Below are 19,873 nucleotides of genomic sequence, written 5' to 3'. Positions count from 1 at the left end.
GCCCGCAGCTCCCGCTACCCAGGTCAGGGGCTGCTGCCAGCTGCAATCTGCTCTAGGTGGAGGGGCTTCCGTTTGCATTCCAGGTTATGACCCAGCCGGCGAGACGCCAATGACGGTGACCTCGGTCCTCAGAAAACGCCAGTTCTGGGCTGGGGTGGGATCACCCCTCTCCACAGAACTCTGTCGGATGGCTATTGCCAGGTCCATTCCACAGATGCAGAAACTGAGGCATGGAGAAGGAAGCTGCCAAGGCTCTGGGCTTATTTCCTCCAGACCCTGGAAGGCTGGGTCTCCATCCTGCCCACCTCTGCCCCTCGGGTCCCCCACAACCTGAGGGAAGAGCCCTACCCACAGCAGGTGCTCAGAGAGCCCAGTGGAGAGTCCACCATGAGCTCAGAGTCCTGCACGCCCCGATGTCTGATAAGGCCCAGGCTGCAGGGCGGCCAAGCCTGTGGGAGCCGGGCCAGGGCCTCACCCTGCAAATCCTATTTTAACCCTGGACCAAGCCCAGGGGTGAGCACCAGCCCGGCCTCATGGAAGCTGCCTTCTCTCCCCACGACCTCACCGCCTCGCCCAGAAGGGAAAGCAGTTTCCATGATCACAAGCCTTGTGCAGCCGGCTTGCTGCACTCTAACGATGGCCAGGCATTGTACTGGCAGGCGCGCCTCCCGCGCAGTCTGCTTGCCCGCTCTGTCGTTGACGTAAGTATCTCCCTGGCATGTGCGGGGTGCAGGCGCGACTCTGCAGCCTGGGGGGCCTGGGAAGGTGAGAGGGGGCTCCGAAGTGTCTCTCCTCGGGCCACCATCCCCTTTCAAGCTGCCTGGGCAGCCGGCCTTCCCCAGCCTGGCACCCTTCCCACGTGACCACATTGACCAAAATAGCAGCGAGACCCATCTTTTTTAAAAGGAGCTGGTTCAGGTATTCACTAAAATATCATTTCCAGCGTCTGGGGCTGCGGCGGGCGTCTCCGCCAGCGCTGGACGCAGCTGAAGGGTTTTATCCGAAAGCAACTTCACTGGAGCCAAGAAAATGAAGACGAAATGAATCAACGTCTATTAGTGGCCGTTGAACATATTTCTGCTAATAATAACGTATTAAATAATGTGCGATTTAAGGCTGGCTAATATCCGACAGGCCACCCTACCCAAAAAGGTAAACAATGAAGTTAAAAATAGCCCCTGTATGTATTTACATTTTTTTTCCCCCTGAGCCTTTTTGGTTTATAGTTCATCATTCCAGGGGTAAGAATTCTAAAATTTTCTCTGTGTATTTACACAACGGAGCTATTGCTATGTATCACATTAGCTATCAGACCCTTCCAAGAAAAATGAGCTTTTATCTTGGTTAGATGGAAAAGTTCTGGGCAGTGAAGGCAGTTCCTGGGAGGGACCAGCATGGCACCTGATCCCGTCCGGCCTCCCTCGCCCTCCTGGGCAGAGGTCGGGGTTCCCAGTAAGCACCTTGGGCTTTTTGGGTGAGCTCACTGCACCAGGAAGGACTCGGGCCAGATGCCTTGGCTCCTGATTCTTATTTGTTTCTTACAAGGGGACAGCAGGTCACTCTCTCCCTGTCCCTGAGCCCCTCTCCCAGGACTGTACTTGGGTGGAGGCAGGAGAGAGTACCCACAGGGGACCTCGTTCATGGTCCCGCTAGAGTGTTCAGGGCCCCGCAGTGCACCTGCTTCCCATCCCACCAGGCTTTGTGAGGGAAAAGAAGGCTTGTCCTCCAAGCACGTGTCCCCTCCCTTAGGAGGTGACGCGTCCCCCAGGGCTGCTGGGTCTGTCTCTGCCAGGGTCCAGGCAAGCACGCAGCATGGGGTGTAAACTTGGCAGGTGATCAAGGGTCCTGGCACCGGCTCAGCTCCCCCCACCGCTCCCCCACGGGGGGCTGGGTGCAGAAATTGTAGGACCATCTTTCAAAACATCAGGCTGGCAGCCCCTGCCCGCCTTGCACCTCCTGTGGTCAGGGAGCAGCTTGACGTTTGTTTAAGGTTGTTCTGCTTCAGAATTTATGGTATTTATTTGGAGATGTCACAAGTGTGAGGTTTGCAGACACACGAGGAGCCTGGGCCTTTCTGCACACTCCCTGGTGCCCACAGCCCTCCTCTCCTGCAGAATGGTCTCCTTGGCTGCCTGCCCTGAGCTGGGCTGCAGCTGATGTGGCCCAGGGTGGGGACAGGAGGAAGGACCACAGGCTGTGGGTCAGAAGACAGAGCCAAGTTCTCTCAGCCTCAGTTAACTGGGACCTTCAAATTCAGTCTTTTCCTCCTCCTTTGGGCAGTTCTCAGTTATCCAGATGCTAAGTTTAGTGTGGTCAGCAGGCCGGGTGGGGGAGCATGCGCTAAATATTACTGAGTTCAAGTTCAGGCCCCCACTGACCTTTGACCTTCAAATCTCTCCCATCTCTGGGCTTCAGCCTCCTCATCCGACAAAACTGGGGAAGTGAGCTTAGGGTGCTGCCCCGGGGGAGGGGACCACCGCGCAGCCCCTGCCCCTCTGCCCGTGCTCTCGGGGCTGCGGGGCTGCCGGCTTAGTACCCTCCCCTGGGGCCCTGGGTGGGGGCAGCCCCGCACCACCCAGGGCCCCACCGCCTGCCGGGACTGATAAGACAGGTCCCAGGAACCAGGGGAGACTCGCCCCGCGCAGCGGGAGGCCGGGGGCGGGCCGGGACCCGCCAGCCAGCGCAGCAGCGGCTTGTCTCCAGCGTCCCGCGCGGCTCTCAGGCGTCCGGGTGGCCGCAGGGGAGTCGCGCTACGCGCGGGGCGGGGCGAGGGCGGCGCCGGCAGGTAACCCCCCGGGGGCGGGGAGACCGCGCGGGACCCCCGGACCAAAAAGCCCAGGGGGAGGAGCAGTGCGGCCGTGCGCAAGGGCGCCGAGCTCGGCTCCGCGCGGCGTAGCGTCCTGCCTCCGGGGAGGAAAGGGGGCTCGGACCCCGGCCCTCAGAGCCGACGCAGAGCTTCGGGGGAGACTTCGTTGTCCCCGTCCTGGGTCTCGTGCCTCCAGAGCGCCCCGGAGCAGGGCAGCGAACCGCGCCATGCTGGAGGGCGACATCGGTCTGGAGGGGCTGTCCCCCAAGAAAGCCCCTGAAGCCCGTGAGTATCCAGGGTCGACGGGGTGGAAGGGACCCCAAACGGGGTAGCCCCGGCGTTCCGATGCTCCAGGACAGCGACTCCCCTAGGCCTAAGGGGCGCAGAAGGGGTAAGGCTGGGACCCCCATCTGCGGTGGCACGGTGTGTCCCCGAGTGCTCCCCAGTGAAGACCAGAGAGAGAGGGCTCTGTGGGTCGCAGGTGACTGGGGCGCCGACCAACACACGACGGCAGACGTGACGGGGCTGGGCTGGGCTGGGGCTGGGGGCTGCGTGGAAGGCCCCTGTGCGCCCCAGCAGGAGCCGCATCTGCCGGGCAGAGGGCTGTTCCGGATCCCAGGGGAGCGTCTCCACGCGGGCTGCGGCCAGCGCTCCGGCGGATGCGAGTTTTCGGATGTTTTTACAGGCGCTATTAATATACATAAAATTTCCGTGCTATTCTGGAGATTTATTTGCGATATAAAATAACTAGTACGACTTGAAGTCATAATGGAAACTGCAGAGGACCTTGCGGAGCCGCGGAGACGGATGGGGCTTGGACAGGGAGGCCAGAGGGGGAGTCCCTGGCTTCCTCAGCCTTCCCTGCACATAAATCACGACCCTGGATATTTTTATACCAATAATTTTTAAATAAATGACCCAGGCAAGGTTTCCTGGATGATTTCCCCTTCTCAGTTTGGAGATTATTAAATAAACGGTGGAGCGAGATGGTGACAGGGGGCTGCAGCAGCACTCGGTTTTGTTTAATGACACAGCTGAGCCTGCCCTACTGGCTTGGGATTCTGTGCCCTGCAATCAGAAAGCCACCGTGACCCGGAGCTGCTAACTATAGCAAGCCCGCCTGCGATCCTCTCCCTCCCCCAGTGTCTTTGGACTTCCATGGAGAAACTTATTCTGACGTGTACTTCTTAAAAAGTCTGATTTAGCTTCTTTGTGGAAGTGATATTGTACACTTGTCAAATTAAAGGCCCAGGAGAAAGAAAGAGAGATGCCCCCGGTCAGGGGGGCAACCAGACCTGAGGCTGCCCCGGGGCTGGCACTTCCAGAGCAGCTTCCTGGGCCTCGTGGGTAGAAACATTAGATCCGCTCTGTGACCAGCTGGAAAAAGCAGCCCCAAACCCACCACTCAGGAACATCTGGCTAGGCTGGGGGCATGAAGTCAAGTGCCTGCATGGTAGGTGCCTAAATGTCCCCATCTCACAGACAGAGTAGCAGAGTCACAAGATGAACAGGGGCCGAGACCACGGCTGGAGCCCGGAATGCCCGGGTCTGACTCCGTGAGGCTCTTGGTTAGCCCCACCCCGGCAGAAGCCCAGCCAGACCGCCGAGCCGGCCCCGGGGACCCGTGCTGTGCGCAGGAGAGCCACGCTCTCCTGTGAAGGCCACGCTCCGCTCCGCACAGGTGGAGCCTCGGGCTTGGGGAGGATCTGACCCATCAGCTCTTTCATCGTGGGCAGATGACCGCCACGGCCTCCCCTCCTGGGGAGCCGCCATCCGGTCCCCTCGCCTGCATCTTGGCTGTGTGGCGGAGAGGCCCCTGTCGCCGCCCCATGCTCTGGGTGTCCCCAGTGTCAGGGGGAAGACTGGGCCTGGTGCCCAACCTCGGCTTCTGGGCTTGCCACAGGTGCATCTCCGGAAGCAGCCTGCACGGTGCCCCGTGGGTCCTGGCAGGCCTGTCACGTCGCAGTGCTCTCCATGTGAGCAAGGCCCGGTGGCTGTCACAGGTGTCTGCAGGTACAGAGAAGCAAGGAAGTCACAGAATTGCAGGACGGGCAGGCCTGAGAGAGGAGTGGGCTGGCGAGATGGAGCTGCTGAGCGGGGCCGCGGTCCTCCCCCTGATGGGAGAGGAAACTGAGGCTCGTGGCTCTTACTCAGGGGCACACGGCCCATGAGTGGCCAAGGCAGACTGGACCCCCAGGCAAGCTGCTGGGCTACGTCCCCAGGGATGGAAGAGCTGTCCCTCCTGAAGCACACGCACCCGTTCAGCAGTGACCATGCTGCAGGCCCCGCCTATTCTGTGTCCTTGGTGCTGGGCACCAGCCAGGGCAATCTCGGCAGTCACGAAATGCCCTGGAGCCTGTGGCTGACTGAGTGCCTAGTGGGCAGGTTGGCTTGTGTCCCAGGTGGGAAAGGAGAGCAGAAAGGGGCGCGCCCTGCTGGGGAGAGGGTGGCAGAGGTACTCATCACCTGGCGGCGTGGGAAGGCTCACCTGGGGCAGAGGGAGGAGCGGGCCGGTCAGAGGGCGTGCACCACGGGGGCAGGGACCCAGAGTCGTGGGGAGGGCAGGGCGAGCCGCAGGGGGATCCGGGAGGCGCGGAGGCCGGAGCAGTGTGGGCTGAAGGCGCCCCGGGCAGCGGAGGGACGCGCGGGCTTGGTTCGATGCCTCCTGGGTGAAGGACAGCAGCGGCCCTCATGTGCTCCAGGAGTGACCTGCTGGGCCGAGGGCAGTGCAGGTCCGGCGCTGGCACCTGCTGGAGTGGAGCTCCGGGGACTCGCCCAGGCGGGGCTTCTGGGCCAGAGGAGTCGAGGGCTCTGGGGTCGCAGAAGAGCCGCTGGAGAATGAAGGAACCGCGGGGAGCGGCATGGGTGGGGGCTGCTTTTGTTTTTTGTTTTTTGTTTTTTTAACTGTGGTAAAATCTATCACTCAACATTGGTGTCAATTTCAGTGCAGATTCTGTGGCATTAATGACACTCACAGCGTGCAGCCACCACCTGCCATTTCCAAACCTCTTCACTGCCCCAAATGGAAACTGTTCTTGTAGGCGACTGTCCTGTCCCTCTCCCACCTCTGAGCCCTCGTCCACCTTCTTTTCTGGCCCTTGCTGGCCAGGTGCCTCGGGTATGGAGGACCGTGAACATGTGCTCTCTGTGCCTGGAACATCTCACTGAATGGTTCCAAGGTGACTGCAGGTTGTCCTGTGTCCTTCTTCTTCTGCTCGGGGCTGAGCAATAGTCCAGTGCCTTTATCTCCTTGTCCTTTAACGGACACTTGGGACATTTCCACCGTTGGACTATTTTGCGGCGATGGAGTTTGCACATAAGTGGGGTGTGACCCTTTCCAGTCCTTCCAGCTGTAACACCTAGAGTCAAGTTGCTGAGCGTGGAACCACGGAGCTGAGCGGCGCCCTGTGTTCCCGGGCAGGACTCGTGTCCGGATTCCCCGCCTCCCCGTCAATGTCAATGTGTGCTGTTTAGCCTTTTTTTCTTTTTTTTGCGACCATCCCAGTAGATGTGAGGGAGTTCGTCACTGTGGCTTCGATTGCATTTGCTGACAACCACAGGCTTATGTGCATCTCCTTGGGAGTGTCATCTGGCAGGGTGCTTGTCTTTCGTCATCAGTCACAGGAGTTCCGTCGCAGCCTGACTACGGAGCTGGCTCAGCTGTGCCATTTGATGACATTTCTCCCACTCTGCAGGGGGCCTGCTCGCCTTCTTGATAATGTCCTTCGACATCCAATCTATCTACTTTCTCTTGCTTTTGGATATCAACCCCCCAAATCCATTGCCAAATCCAAGGTCACAGAAGACTCAGCCCTGCTTTTGTCTATCAGTCTTGTGGGTGTAGTTCTTATATTCAGGCCGTTGATCCGTTTTGAGTTGACTTGTACTTGTGGAGTGCGGTGGGGCCCGGCTTCATCTTTTGCCTGTGAATACCCAGGTGTCCTGCGGTGCGTTGCTGAAGAGCCTGTTCTTCAGGGGTCTGCTTTTGAGCATGTCGATAACAACAGAATTCACAAAGGCCGGCACTGAGACACACCCAGAGCCCCAGCCGCCACTCAGGGCAGGTGGCAGGTTGACTGCAGTGAGTTTGGGGTGCTCTGTGGACATTCTCAGGGAGATAGAGACGTGATGCTAACCCAAAGGCCAGAGGGAAGGAGGAGCGTGCCCCTGCCCTCTGCAGCAGATGTGGAAGCTGGGTGAGGCCTTGGGCTCCAGGACACCAGGCCACCTGGAGCTACGGGCAAGAACCGATTGTGGACACAGCCACACGTGAATTTCTCTGCTGTACTGTGACCTCTGCCTTCTACCTTTGCAGCTGGATACTAATTTAAACAGTGGTACCTTTCCCCTGGTGTTAGGGTACAATGTAGCCACCCTGCCGTGAACTTGGGTAAAGTGTAGCCATAGTCCTTGATCTCTTGGAGTTCGGGGTCCATTTTGGTTTTCCTTGTGATTTACATGGCCCGGTTTCTAATTCTGGGAACTAAGCTGTGTGTCAGGACCAGTCCACCCCCACCCCAAGCCGCCATGGGGCCGTGGGCAGCCGGACCAGCTCCACCTCCTAGAGAGCAGGCAGCAGGTCAAGTCTCGCCTCTGCCCCCCGATGCCCTGGTCCTCTCGTGGGGAAAGCCACGCCTCACTGGTTCTCTGGCCCTAGCACAGCACCTGGCCACAGCAGGGCTCACTGAAAGTCAGGCCTGTGGAGGGACGGATGGACAGGGGTGGCTGGCGCTCTTGTTCTGTTCTGGTGCCACTGAGGCATGAGCCTTTGCTTAGGTCACCACACGTAACACTTGTGAGGCTGGTAATGTTGGGGGAGACATGGACAGTGAGGCCCAGAGAGGGTGCGGAGCATGCTGAGATCACACAGCCCAGGTGCTCTGTGAATGTGCTGGCCAGGCAGAGGGGAAGCCCAGCGCCCAGATCCCACGCCAGCATTCCTGGCTCAAGGCCTGGGGCCCCAGACTCCGCTGCTGTCTCCCCAGCTCTCTGCAGTGAAGGCCGTCCTCTGGTTGCTGGGCACTTCCAGGTGCGGGCCGGGCTCTTCAGCCCTCGCTGCGCCTGTCTCTGCCTCGCCTGCTCCCCACCCGGTCTGGGCGTGGCCCTCAGCCTTCAGCACTGGGCTCCCCTGCTGCCTAATGAAGCAGTGAGAGCCTTCCCCCCCCGCTCAGAGCCACACTCGACGGAGTCACCTGGCCACTAGGTAGACAGATTACTAGGCTCGGCATTTGGCCCCTGGAGGGACCCGTGTGTGCAGTAGCCACCCCACCTGGTAATTCCCGCTGCCTTTTGTTGTTGCAGCCACGGAACGATTGCTCCCTCTGAGCCTTTCATGGTGACTCGGCTGGGCTCAGCCCACGCATGGCTGACCCGCGAGGCCCGCGCAGGGCCTCCGGGGAAGCTTCCCATCTCCGGCTGCTCCCGGCTGCCCAGGGTGTGGTGTGCTCACACTGTCATCACCCCAGATTTCATGCCTTCCCTTTGCTGCCTGGAACCCGTTCTGCCCACATGGGCCAGCGGGGGCTCTTCTAGGGTGGCACTCTGTGCAGGGGTCGGTGGAAATGGAGCCGGTGACATCGGCTGCCAGGTGTAACTGGCAACATTCTATCACATCCTGTTTCCTGCAGCCAGAGGAGGGGCTGGTGGGGACGTGGTGGGGGCTGGGTGCTTGTGCGGCTGGTAGCAGCTTTGTCAAGGGGCTTCTGTGCCAGAGTTTGGCCCCCAAACAGCATCAGCTGCCTGACCTGGCTTCTGCCCCGAGACCCGTCCATGCCGCGTCCCTCACGGAACTCAGGCCCAGGGCGGTTCCCTGATGGATGCCCCCACATTCAGCTCAGCACCTGGCATGGCCAGTGACGCTTTCCATGTGCTCTGCTCTGCCTGCTGCACTCCCCAGCCCCCCTGCTCCCGGGCTTGCTCACAGCCCCCCATGGTGGGCAGAGGGCCTCCTGGCACGCACAGGCAGCTGTCCCTGCCTCCCGGGGTCCCCACGGGCCCTGCTCCTGCCCTGTTTGGCCCCACTGACCTTGCTCGGCCCTGGTCCCCCTTCCTAGGGCCCCAGGTCTTGGCACACGCAGACCCTAGGCTGGAGCTCTGCCCTCTCTGTCCCCCGCACAGGCTCTCCTGGGGCCCCCACGTGTACACGGCTGTCCCCACCGGCGTCTTTGTGCACATCTGATGCTCTGCTCTTTGCTGCACTTGACAAAATTCCAGATGGCAGGAATGAGCTCGACTTTGCCGTTTGAGTTTGTGCACCTGCTTGTCCCCTAAACTCCTCCCAACCAGACCCAGGCAGAGCAGGGGCTAATGGCATCCTGCCAAGGCCCAGGAACCCTTTCCCAGGGCTCTGGGTCTCAGGAGAACTAAACTGCCATGCTCTTCACTTCTGTGCGGGTAAAGATGTGTATTTACATCAAAAGTATTTCATTCGGAGGAGTGTCCGTGAGTGAAGGCTGGCACCACGTGCCCGCTTCTCCCCGTGAGAGACGATCAGCCGGCAGGTGGTGGGGGAATAGATGGGTGGGTGGATGGATGGGTGGGTGGGTAAGTAGATGGATAGATGGATGGACGGATGGATGGGTGGGTGGGTGGATGAACAGATGGGTGGGTGGATGGATGGACAGGTGGGTATATGGATGGATGGATAGATGGATGGTTGGGTGGATGGGTCAGTGGGTGAATAGATGGATGGATGAAAGAGGGATTGGTGGGTGGGCAGATGGGTGGGTATATGGATGGATAAATGGATGGATGGATGAGTGGAGGGATGGGTGGGTGGGTGGGTGGGTGGTGGAGAGAGAGACTTTGTGTAGTATATATAACCTCTATTGGTATTGATGTGATCTTTCATTTATTTAGTCTGGCATGTTAGTCCCGTTAGTATTAACCAACCCTTTAATACTTCCCAAAGAGAAGGCCTGACTTGTCTGCTACAAACACACGAAGCCGGGTTGGTTCATACTGTCACATCAGAAATAGTCCCAGACTCCTTCCATGGACGTGTGCGCTGCTTTTGGAAACCAGCCCTTGCCGTGTGTCCCCTGCCTGTTTCTGGTGCCTGCCTGAGCCCGTGGGCTCCTCCTGCTTTCCAGGACCAAGCCGGAGTGGGCAGGGCCCCACCCCGCAGCGTCCTCGGAGGCGGGTTGTGGTCCCCCGTCGTTTCTGTGAGCAGATCTTCCCTTTGCCGCGGTTTTAGTCTCAGGATTACTGCAAAGGTGGTGCTGAGGTCCCGGGTGCCCACGCCCGGCCCCTCGCTCACAGCTCACGAAGCGCATGGCAGGCCGCCCGCCTTCACCTGGAGGCCGCCCGCCTTCACCTGGAGGCCGCCCGCCTTCACCTGGAGGCCACCCGCCTTCACCTGGAGGCCGCCCGCCTTCACCTGGAGGCCCCCGTGTCATCTCAGCCCCTTCTCTGCCCCAGAGCTCCACCCAGAACACGGGGCGGGCTTGGTTGTGACGTGGCCTCTGGGGGCTGTGACAGTCCCCACACGCTGGCCTCTGGACCTGGATGGTGTCCAGGAGTGCTGGTCAGAGGCGGTGTGGACTGCCCCGCAGTCGGGACTCTTCTCAGGGCCCGTCTGAGGGAGAGGTCACAGGGAGGAGCAAGGTCGCCATCAACACGGCCTCTGGGGCACCCGGCGCAGGGCGGGCGGCTGCCCCGTGAAGTCAGCCCTGGAGTTTGAGGCCCGGATGTTTCCACAGGGCCTCGAGGGTTTTGCATTCCTTCCTCACAGTGCTGGGGTGGAACCCAGGCCTCAGGCAGGCCAGGCCAGCCTCTGCCACGGAGCCACACCCAGCCCACAGAAGATCTGGGCCAGAAGCATCCACTTATGAAACTCAAGTCCTGCCTCTGGCTCCCCCCAGAGGGAGCAGGCCACATGCCATGGCAGCTTGTTGGGGTTGTAAATTAAACAGCGTCTGACTAAGAATAAAAGCATTTCCAGGCCTCCCTTGGCCACGCTGCCCAGGCTCGGGACGAGGGATAGGTTAAGTTGAACTTGATGTCCACCCACATTGCACGTGCCCACAGAGGCTCCCCGGCTTCCATCCACAGCAGGAAATGTTTGAATAATCACGCCATTGATTTTAATAATAATCATGGGAACAGGTATGTTTCTGCCCTCAGAGAAGCTAATGGATGTCCTGGATCCTCTCCAGAGACCCCTGAGTGAGACAGCCCTGGCCCAGCTCCTCTGTATAGCGGTAACAGGAGGAAGCTGGGGCTCAGAGAGGTTGAGTGATATTCCGAAGGTCACACAGAGGTTTGGTGGTGTGGATGGGACTAGTGCCCAGGTATGCTGACCCTATGTCCAGGGCACATGCCCACTCTCTCCTACTCCCAAGTAGATTAAAGTGACGATCCTCAAACACCCGCAGAGAGATGCACTGAGACCGGCCTTTAGACGGGGCTAGCACAGGCGTGTCCCCGCCCCGCTCTGTGGCTGGATGCTCAGCCTGGGTGTGGGCGGCATGAACACGGGATCACGGCTGCGGGGGGGTGCCCGCCTGCTGAGAGGCAGGGCCTGCGACAGCAGGAACAGTGGGTTCCCTCCCGACTCGGGCGCCCTCAGGTCTGCTCCCTGGGGGGCGGGTGCAGCCACTTGCGGTGTTTAGGCTTTTGCTCTCTTTACTGGTATTTGGGGGCATTTTTGTTAAATCCGTGAGCTTTACACAGTGGGGAGGACGTGTGCGTGCCCGAGCACACCCAGCCGGTCCTGCTTTACACTCAGCTCTGACTCCTGCAGATCCCTTCTTGTCCTCTCACCCACCCACAAAGTGAGAGATTTTAATCAGCTTCTCCATGTGAGTAAAATATAAGAAAATAGACTAAATTAGTGTTAGACGAAAGAAAAAGTCTCCGGGCGGGGCAGGCAGGCGGAGCTCACCTTGGGCCCTGAGAAGCCAGACTGCCGGTCCTGCAGGCCACAGGACCTGCAGTGAAAACCAGTCCGAGGCCCCAGAAAGGCTCCCCCAGCCCTCCCCACGCACCTCAGGGCCTTTGCATGTGCAGTCTCCTCTCTACCGCCACACTGCCAGTGTGGCTATCCCCTGTCCTAGGAAGACCCAGAGCTGCTTCCAGTTTGGAGTCTTTGTGAACAAAGCTGGAGGGACAGAAAAGCTTTGGTGGCCATGTGTCATCTCTCTGATAAACACCTGCAGCCAGAAGACTGGGCGTGGGACACAAGTGTGCAGAACCATTTGGGAACCGCCAGTGTGCCTGAGCACTTTGCCGTCACACCGGCGACCTGGGGGTGGTAACCGGGTCTGAGTTGACTGGCCTTACTTACGCCGCCTCTCCTCCCGGGCAGGTGCCGCAGCTTTCGCTCATTGCTGAACCTTCAACACATGGCACAGGGGCTGGCACACAGTAGGTGCTCAATAAGCATTCACAAATGAACGGCGTATTTGTGCTGCAGTTCATTTTCTTCTCCCACCAGCCAGGACCCGTGTGCCTTGCTGGGAGCAAGCTGGCTGGCGCCCCTGGCCTTCTGTGACCGTGGCCGGTGAGGGCAGGAGCCGGGTGACCCCGACCACTCCTAGATGCTCCTAGAACCCGCCCGGGACAAAGGGTTGGGAGGCCCCGGGTGACCTCTGTGGAGGCTGCAGGCTCTGTTTTATTCTGAAAAGGTTCTGAGCAGCTGCAGCCGGGTGCTGGCTTCGCAGAGACTGTCTCGGGAAGGGACTTAGAGTGAACTCCAGGGGACTTTCCTGAGGAAACACTTGTAACCAGGTGAGACAGCATGTTGGGTATTGAAGTGGAGCCTCCCAGTGAGTCCCTGGAAAAAACTGTCCCCTCCTATGAGTAAGCGGCTGCATGTTTTATCCGGGTGTTTAAGGAAGGAAACGGAGCATGTGCCCAACCTCACCGGAAAGCTGCAGGTGGGGCAGGCGCTCCTCAGAGCGTTAAAAAGCCATTTAGAAGAAGGGGCCTGATCAGCATGTGAAAAGGCGTTCAAGTTCATTGGTCACCAGGACGTACAGGAGCACCCCTGAGCGGGAGCACCCCTGAGTGGGAGCACCTGGGCAGGAGCACCCCGGCAGGAGCACCCAGGCAGGAGCACCCCTGAGCACCCCTGAGTAGGAGCACCCAGGCAGGAGCACCCCTGAGTGGGAGCACCCGGACAGGAGCACCCCGGCAGGAGCACCCAGGCAGGAGCACCCATGCAGGAGCACCCCGGCAGGAGCACCCAGGCAGGAGCACCCCAGGCAGTAGCACCCGGGCGGGCTCCATGCAGAACCCAGCGGTCGGGTGCTCTGGTGAGAACGGGCGCCTGGCATCACGCAGAGCCACCCTGGAGGGAACGGGGTACACATGCTCACTGTCAACCCTGCCTCCCGCGGGGCCAGGCAAAGCCACACTAAGAGGAATCGCGGTGGAGAGTCCACACATCCACCAAAGTGCAGACGTGTCCCCAGCAGCACTAGTTATCCCCAGGTGCCCCAGGAGGGTGGACACAAGCCTGGCCGCCGTGGGCGGGAAGGGCCTGGACCCGCTCCGACGAGAGGGATGAGCCCACAGACACCCCGTGGAGCAGAGAGGCAGGGCCTGGAGGGGGGGCTGCCTGGCGCCATCGGCGTGGCGTGGCATGAGGCCAGGCAGCCGAGCAGGGAGCCACCTGCGGCTGGCGTGCCCGCGCATGGTCAGCAGAACCGGGTTGGTGCGCGCGCCTTGGCCAACGTGTGCCGGCCTCCAGGATGCGCTGTTAACGGGAAGGACGCGGCGCCGGCACCCAGTGCTGCGTCTGCCGCCTAAGAAGGCTCAGCCGGGAGGCCTCCTGCACAGCACGTCCCGCCACCAACCTGGGTGGCCGCTGGCCAACAAGCACCAGGCTCCCTGGGGAGCTCAGCTGTGGCCACCCTGGCTCCTTGGGAATGTGTAGTTTGCTCCGGTGGCCAGAGACCACCTGCTTCCTGTGCGCAAAGCGACTGAGAGCGGAACGTGCCCCAGACACAGTGGTCTGTCCCTGTGGCGTTTGGGGTGAGGACGGGGCCAGACCCAGCTGTCATGAGAGAGGACCGGTAGTGCGGGTGAGCATTCACCATCCAGAGCTGCTGTCCAGGGCTCTGTTCACCTCCTGCGGAGTAGCCAGTGGCCTCTGGTAGCGTCAGAGTTGCACTCTCTTGTCTCGGTTTCTTGCTGTGGGTCGGAGCTCAGGCGTGGCTTAGTGGGTACTTCTGGCACTGGCCCACGAGGTGTGCGGTCACACAGCCAGCAGGGGCTGCAGTCTCGTCTCAGGCTTGATTGGAGCTGGAGGGTCCGCTTCCAAGATGGCGTCCTCAAGTCTACAGGCCAAGGCCTCAGTTCCTCTCTCTAGAACCTTCTCATGGGGCCACTGTGGGTCAGCCAGTTTCAGATGCTTCATTTGGCTTAGAGTTTGTGACCAGCTGCTGCATGGAGCCAACTGTTCCCAGGCCCCAGCAGCCAGAACATGGCCTTGCACAACTAAAATCATCAGCTGGCCAGCGCCTGTGGAGCCCTGAGCCCTCCTGGGTGCCAGCCACCATGTCTTCCCCTAGAACATTCCTGTCCCTCTCCTCTGGCCATTGAAGGTTCCTGAGAAAATCCATCCTCTCTCCAAACTGAGGCAGTGTGGGCTGAGGCCGTGAGACCTTCGTAAGCAAACTTTAAACCTGGTAAGCTCTCGGGCAGCCAGTTCTGATGCTGTCTCACCAAACTCACCAAACTCGCCAAGGCCACCACGCAGCAGCATGTCGCTCAGAGGACACAGTGAACCATGTGGGTAGGACGAGCTGGGGGGGCCTTCCCGCTCCACACCCCCCACTTCCCTGACTTGATTCTGAAAGGACGTTGAGGGAACTCAGCACCTTCTGCCCCTAAAAGCTCTTTAGGGAAGTTTCTGGGCACCCTTGTAACAAGATTAAAAATGCCCGCTTCAGACCAAGAGCCAACAGCCCACGTGTCCTAGTGATGCATTGAAAGTGGGCTCGTGAAAGAACATGTGATCATCCATTACTCCTAAAAGTGCAGAACCGTCCAGAATGCACTACTGAGCAAGAAAATGGGACTATAACGATTATATCGTTTATAAAGATGAAACTAAAATGGGCGCTGGCTGAAGGCGGTAGGATTGCCTCCCCCAGAAATCCAGACACGCAACTCAAGCGCAGGAGGGAAGAGATCCCGGGAGGCACCAGGACCCATGTCATGTGCCAGGAGTCACAGCAGCCAGAGACCCAACGCAGAAGGGCATCGGGGAGCGCTCGGGATGAACCCTGCGGTAGCAGCCTGAGCCCCCGCGCTCCGCCTCACTTTCCACATGGAAGAGGCCAGAAAGCAGGTTTAAAGAAACCTTGGGTGAGCTGCACACAGAGAGGGGCCGTCCACCTGCAGAACAGCCACAGGGAGGCAAGCACATCCCGCCCCGTCTGACGCCCACACACAGAATTCCTGAAGAATCCAAGATCTAAGTGTAAAAAATGAGAATCGTAAATATCCCAGAAGAAAATAAGATGGCATTGTAATGGTTACTTTGAATTCTGAACTTGGTTGGGTGGAGAGATGCCGATGATCAAGAGGCCTCTGGGTGTGTCCATGGGGGCGTGTCGGGGATGATTGGCATGTGGGATAGTGAACCGAAGTGGAGACCTTCCCTAAGTGTGGGCAGCACCGCCCGGTAGGGTGCTGACTGGGATGGAATAGAAGCTGGAAGAACAGGGAAGCAGATGCAGATGCAGCTCAGCTCTTCTTGATGGCGTTCTTGATCGCTTATCATCTGAGGACATGGGACTGTCCCTCCTTCACGCCCCCAAAATGGACTCTACCAGCGATTCTCCAGGGAGTTTCCAGAAGCCTTGGTCTGGGACTAGGTAGCACTGTTGATCCCTCTTGTTCTGGGGCTCCTGTGTCTTGGACTGCGCAGCTGCTGGTTCCTCCAGCTCTCCAGCCTGCAGACGGCCTTTGCGGTTGTCTAGTCCCATAAGCCACTCTAATAAATGCCCCTCTTATAATCATACTTCCTGCTGGTTCTGTTCCTCTAGAAAACTCTAATACAGGCATTTGTGCTGTATTGAGGACAGATTTTCTGAGCACAATATTAAACCTCAAAAGTATAAAGGGAAAAAAATTAACTTTTGTAGATTAGAAAAAAAAATGCCATAAATAAAATACAAAGAAAAACAACAAGCTGAGGATAATTATTTGCTGAATATCCAAAAGGAGCTTATTTCTGTCATTCCAAAGTAAACATATTTACAGAGCAATTAAAGCAACCAGTACAATAGGAAAATCGGCACAAGACCGAAATAGGCAACTTGCCCCAAGAAAGGCAAAATATCCAGAAAAGACAGCTCTACTAGTAATCAGAAATATATCTGAGATGCCTTTTTTTCTTCTTTGCCTATAACTGACAAAGTTATAGAGCCTGGGCCTGCAGAAGCAAGCTCCTACAGACAGCTCTTGGCTGGCACCCCACCTGTCAGAACAGCTTGGCAGTGTGTGACCCTTGGGTCCCACAGATCTACTGTGAACCCACCCCAAGCAGCAACTCTCATATGGAATCCTCCTCCCCAATCCTCCACAGGCTGCAGGGAAGGTCCTCTGTGCTGGGACGACAGTGCCAGGGACCGTCTCGCCTGTGTCTCCAGGGCTCACATGCGGCTGGAGCAACATGAATTGTTGGTGGGTGGAAGGAAAAATGGATGATGGATGGGTGGATGGATGGGTGGATGGATGATGGGTAGGTGAATAGATAGATGATGGATGGGCGAATGGATAATGGATGAGTGAGTAGATAGATGACCAATGGGTGGATGGACAATGGATGGAGGGCTGGGTGGATCATGAATGGGTGGCTCATGGATGCGTGATGGGTAGATGGAGGGATGGGTGGATGGATGGATGGGTGGATAGATGGATGGCTGGATGGATGAATGATGGATGTGTGGGTGGGTGGATGGGTCGGTGGACTGATGATGGATGCAGGGATGGATGATGGATGAACGTATGATGGGTGGATGGATGGATGATGGATGGGTGAGTGGATTGGTGATGGATGCAGGGATGGATGATGGGTGGATGGATGATGGGTAGGTGGGTGGATGGGTGGTGGATGGTGGGTGGATGGGTGGATGGTGGTGGGTGGATGTATGATGGGTGGATGGATGGATGGTGGGTGGATGGGTGGATTGGTGATGGATGCAGGGATGGATGGTGGGTGGATGGTGGTGGGTGGGTGGGTGGATGGTGGTGGGTGGGTGGATGGTGGCTGGTGAGCAGATGAGGGATGGAGTGAGTAAGAGTGTTTGACACTGGGTGCGATCACTTCCATCCTAGAAGCACATCTTCAGGAATCAGTGGAGCAGGTGGACAAAGACTGTTCTAGATAAAACAGTGAAAACTCAGAGACAGCCCAGATGCTCCTTGGCGGGGGCTGCGGGGTGCCTGTGGACACCTCCCCGTGTGAGGCCGTGTGTCCCTGCCCTTGGCTCTGCCTGGCCTCCCAGCCTCTGCGAGTCCCTCGCAGGCCGACCACAGCCCTCTGGGCAGCTGCTCTGCTGAGGCTCTTCCCCCTGTGCTGAACCTGCGCCTCCCCTCCTCCCAACACCCTCCTGTCCTCAGGAGTTCGTGGGGCCTGGGGCCCAGTGGGGCTCCCTGTGCAGAGGCCTCGCAGGCTCCCCGCTGCCCCTTGTCTGCACAGGGCTGGCCAGGTGTTTTCTGACGTCTGCGTGTGTTGACGTGGGGTTTACGGCAGTGAGTAAGGCGGAGGGGAGCACACGGGGAGCACACACGCCCGGGAGGCCATCCCCGGTGTTGTCTCGGTGGCCATTCCTCAGCAGCGACTGCCAGCTGCTGATTGTCCTGCTGTCCAGGGACCCTCTTGCCGTTGGTCACTGACCTGCAGGGAAGGCTGCTGCTGCCCGCTGTACAGACGAGGAAGCATCCGAGGTCCCGGGCTGGGAAGAGGTGGGGCCCCGGCTCAGGCACAGGCCCTGGGCTCCCAGGCTCTGTGCGCCTGTCCATCCTACATGACGCAGTCCCGCTGGGCCTGTGGCCACCGGCGTTGCCATGCTCTGACTCTGGAAAAGATCACAGAGCGATAGAAACGTCCTTTCCTGACAGCTGGGTCCTCCAGGCTAGCAGACAGGCCTTCAGTGCTACCTGTCCGGCCCCAGCGTGTCTGCAAATCGCCTGACTTGCAGAATTAGAACTGATATCTCGGACATTCCTCTCTTGGGGACTTGGTGACCATCACTGCTGCTTCTTGCACATCTCCTCGGTGTTTAGAGCTTTAATGAGCGTTTACTATTTCATTCATTCCTCACAGCATCGCTGAAAGGGAGGTGCCATTTCCCACATTCTACAAGCAACTGTGGCTCAGAGAGGTTGAATAACTTGGCAGAGGTCACACAGCTTGTACTAGTATATGAGAACCCAAGGCTTTTCTTTGCCAGCTTCATAATCAGGGAAGAGGTGACATGTCTCTTAAAATGTCAGTGAAAAGAAGGGCACATTGGCACACGTCCTGAATTACTCCAGGGCACCTCTGAGAAATCCCTTCGCCTGTCGTCTCTGTGGAGCGGCCAAACATGGCCTCATCGTTGATCCTCAGATGCATATTTTTAGTGTGAGGTGGGTCGTGTTTATTTTTTTGATGAATAGCAAAATGAGGTTTCTATAAATAAAACCAGGCCTCCCCCCTCCTTTACTTCCTGTGTGCGATTCACAAGGGAGCCAACCAATCGGAGGAGCTCACAGTCCCGCAGGACTCGACATGGAAAGTGGCCCAGCAGGGACGGTGCAGGCCAGCGTGCTTCTCCACCACGGCCACCGAAGCAGTGGCTTTAGACGCCCCGTTGGCAGCAAGCCTCTGTCCGTCCTGTTCCGAGGGGGACTTCGACCTTTCGGGAGGTGACCCTGGGCAGGGGCTACCAGGAAGGCCTGTCGCTATTAACCCACAGCAGCGCTGCTCTGCGGGGCAGCCCGCTACGTCCCTTGCCAGGCGCGGTCCTCGGACAGCTGGCCCCAGGGCACCCAGAGACCAGCCAGCTCTTGGCTGCGCGACCTGGTGGGCAGAGGTCACGCTCGCCCCGTTTGGCACTGCTGACACCTGACGTTGCACTTCCTTCCTGCCCGGAGGCGGCCAGCCTCTGCCCACACCTCCTCTGTCCTGGAGCCATGGGGAGGCCGGCTTCCCAGTGCCCAGGCGGGTCCGCACGGGTTGGCGGAGCACCTTCCCACGCCGCCCCGGCTTCTCCTTCCCACCATCACTGAACCCTCGTGGCCCTTCCTGCCCGCCCACTCTCCCCAGCCCGGCTCTGGGGGGCCAGCTTGCAGGCCAGGGACTGCCTGGGGTGGACGCTGCCCGCGTGCCCGCTCGGCCTCACAAGCTGCTCGTCCTCCTCGCTGCCGGCCTGCCCCAGGGCACCCGCCCTGCAAACCCGGCCCTCCCGAGCCTTCACTGAGCTTTGTAAAGAGGATTAGTGTGCAGGTGCAGCTCAGCAACAGAAGGTCCAGGAACATGCCCGAGGCCCTGGGTCGAACCCAGCACCGAGGAAGAAAGTAACCCTACGGTGAAAGCTCTGTAATGTGACGTTTGCCACCTTAGCCGTTGTACAGTGTGTGGCCACGCCCGGTGTGGGGGCAACTCAGGAGGCTGAGACAGGAGGATCCTGAGTCCAAGGCCAGCCTCAGCAACAGTGCGGCGCTGAGCAACTCAGTGAGCCCCGTCTCTAAATAAAACACAAAATAGGGCTGGGGTGTGGCTCAGTGGCCAAGTGCCCCTGGGTTCAAGGCCTGGTACCGCCGACTGTGCACAGGCCCCGCTGTCCCCTTCCTGGCCAGGGCTTGCCGGGCTGTTCTCCCAGCAGGTGCCCCATGACAGCTCATGGCTTCCGTTCCTGAGTCTGCAACCTTCGGTGACATTGAGCGTCTGTCTCTTCAGGTGCCCGTTGGCTGTTTGCATGGCACCTTTGGAGAACTGTCCACCTGAGTCCTTAGTCCTTCGGGGTCAGCTGTGTCGGCCGCCCGTCCCCTGCATGTGCTGGAGGCCACCTCGGCAGCGCCCGCAGACGCCTCCTCGGCCCCTCGCTCTCCCGTCGCGCGTCCCCT

At 59.0% G+C, this 19,873-nt stretch overlaps 1 protein-coding gene across 1 annotated transcript in view; it reads left to right on the top strand.

Annotated features, from left to right (window-relative positions):
- Positions 1 to 303: 303 nt before the first annotated feature.
- ANO1 (anoctamin 1) overlaps positions 304 to 19,873 on the top strand; it is a 128,850-nt gene continuing 109,280 nt past the window's right edge. Inside the window, 1 exon segment of the mRNA XM_079104997.1 lies at positions 304 to 3,091. Within this exon segment, the coding sequence (XP_078961123.1) occupies positions 3,034 to 3,091 (58 nt within the window). The 5' untranslated portion in view covers positions 304 to 3,033.

The sequence above is a fragment of the Sciurus vulgaris genome, assembly GCF_902686455.1.
Source record: "Sciurus vulgaris genome assembly, chromosome: 11".
NCBI lineage: Eukaryota > Metazoa > Chordata > Mammalia > Rodentia > Sciuridae > Sciurus > Sciurus vulgaris.
The sequence above is the reverse complement of the archived record's forward strand: the minus strand, read 5'-3'. Positions and strand labels throughout refer to the sequence as shown.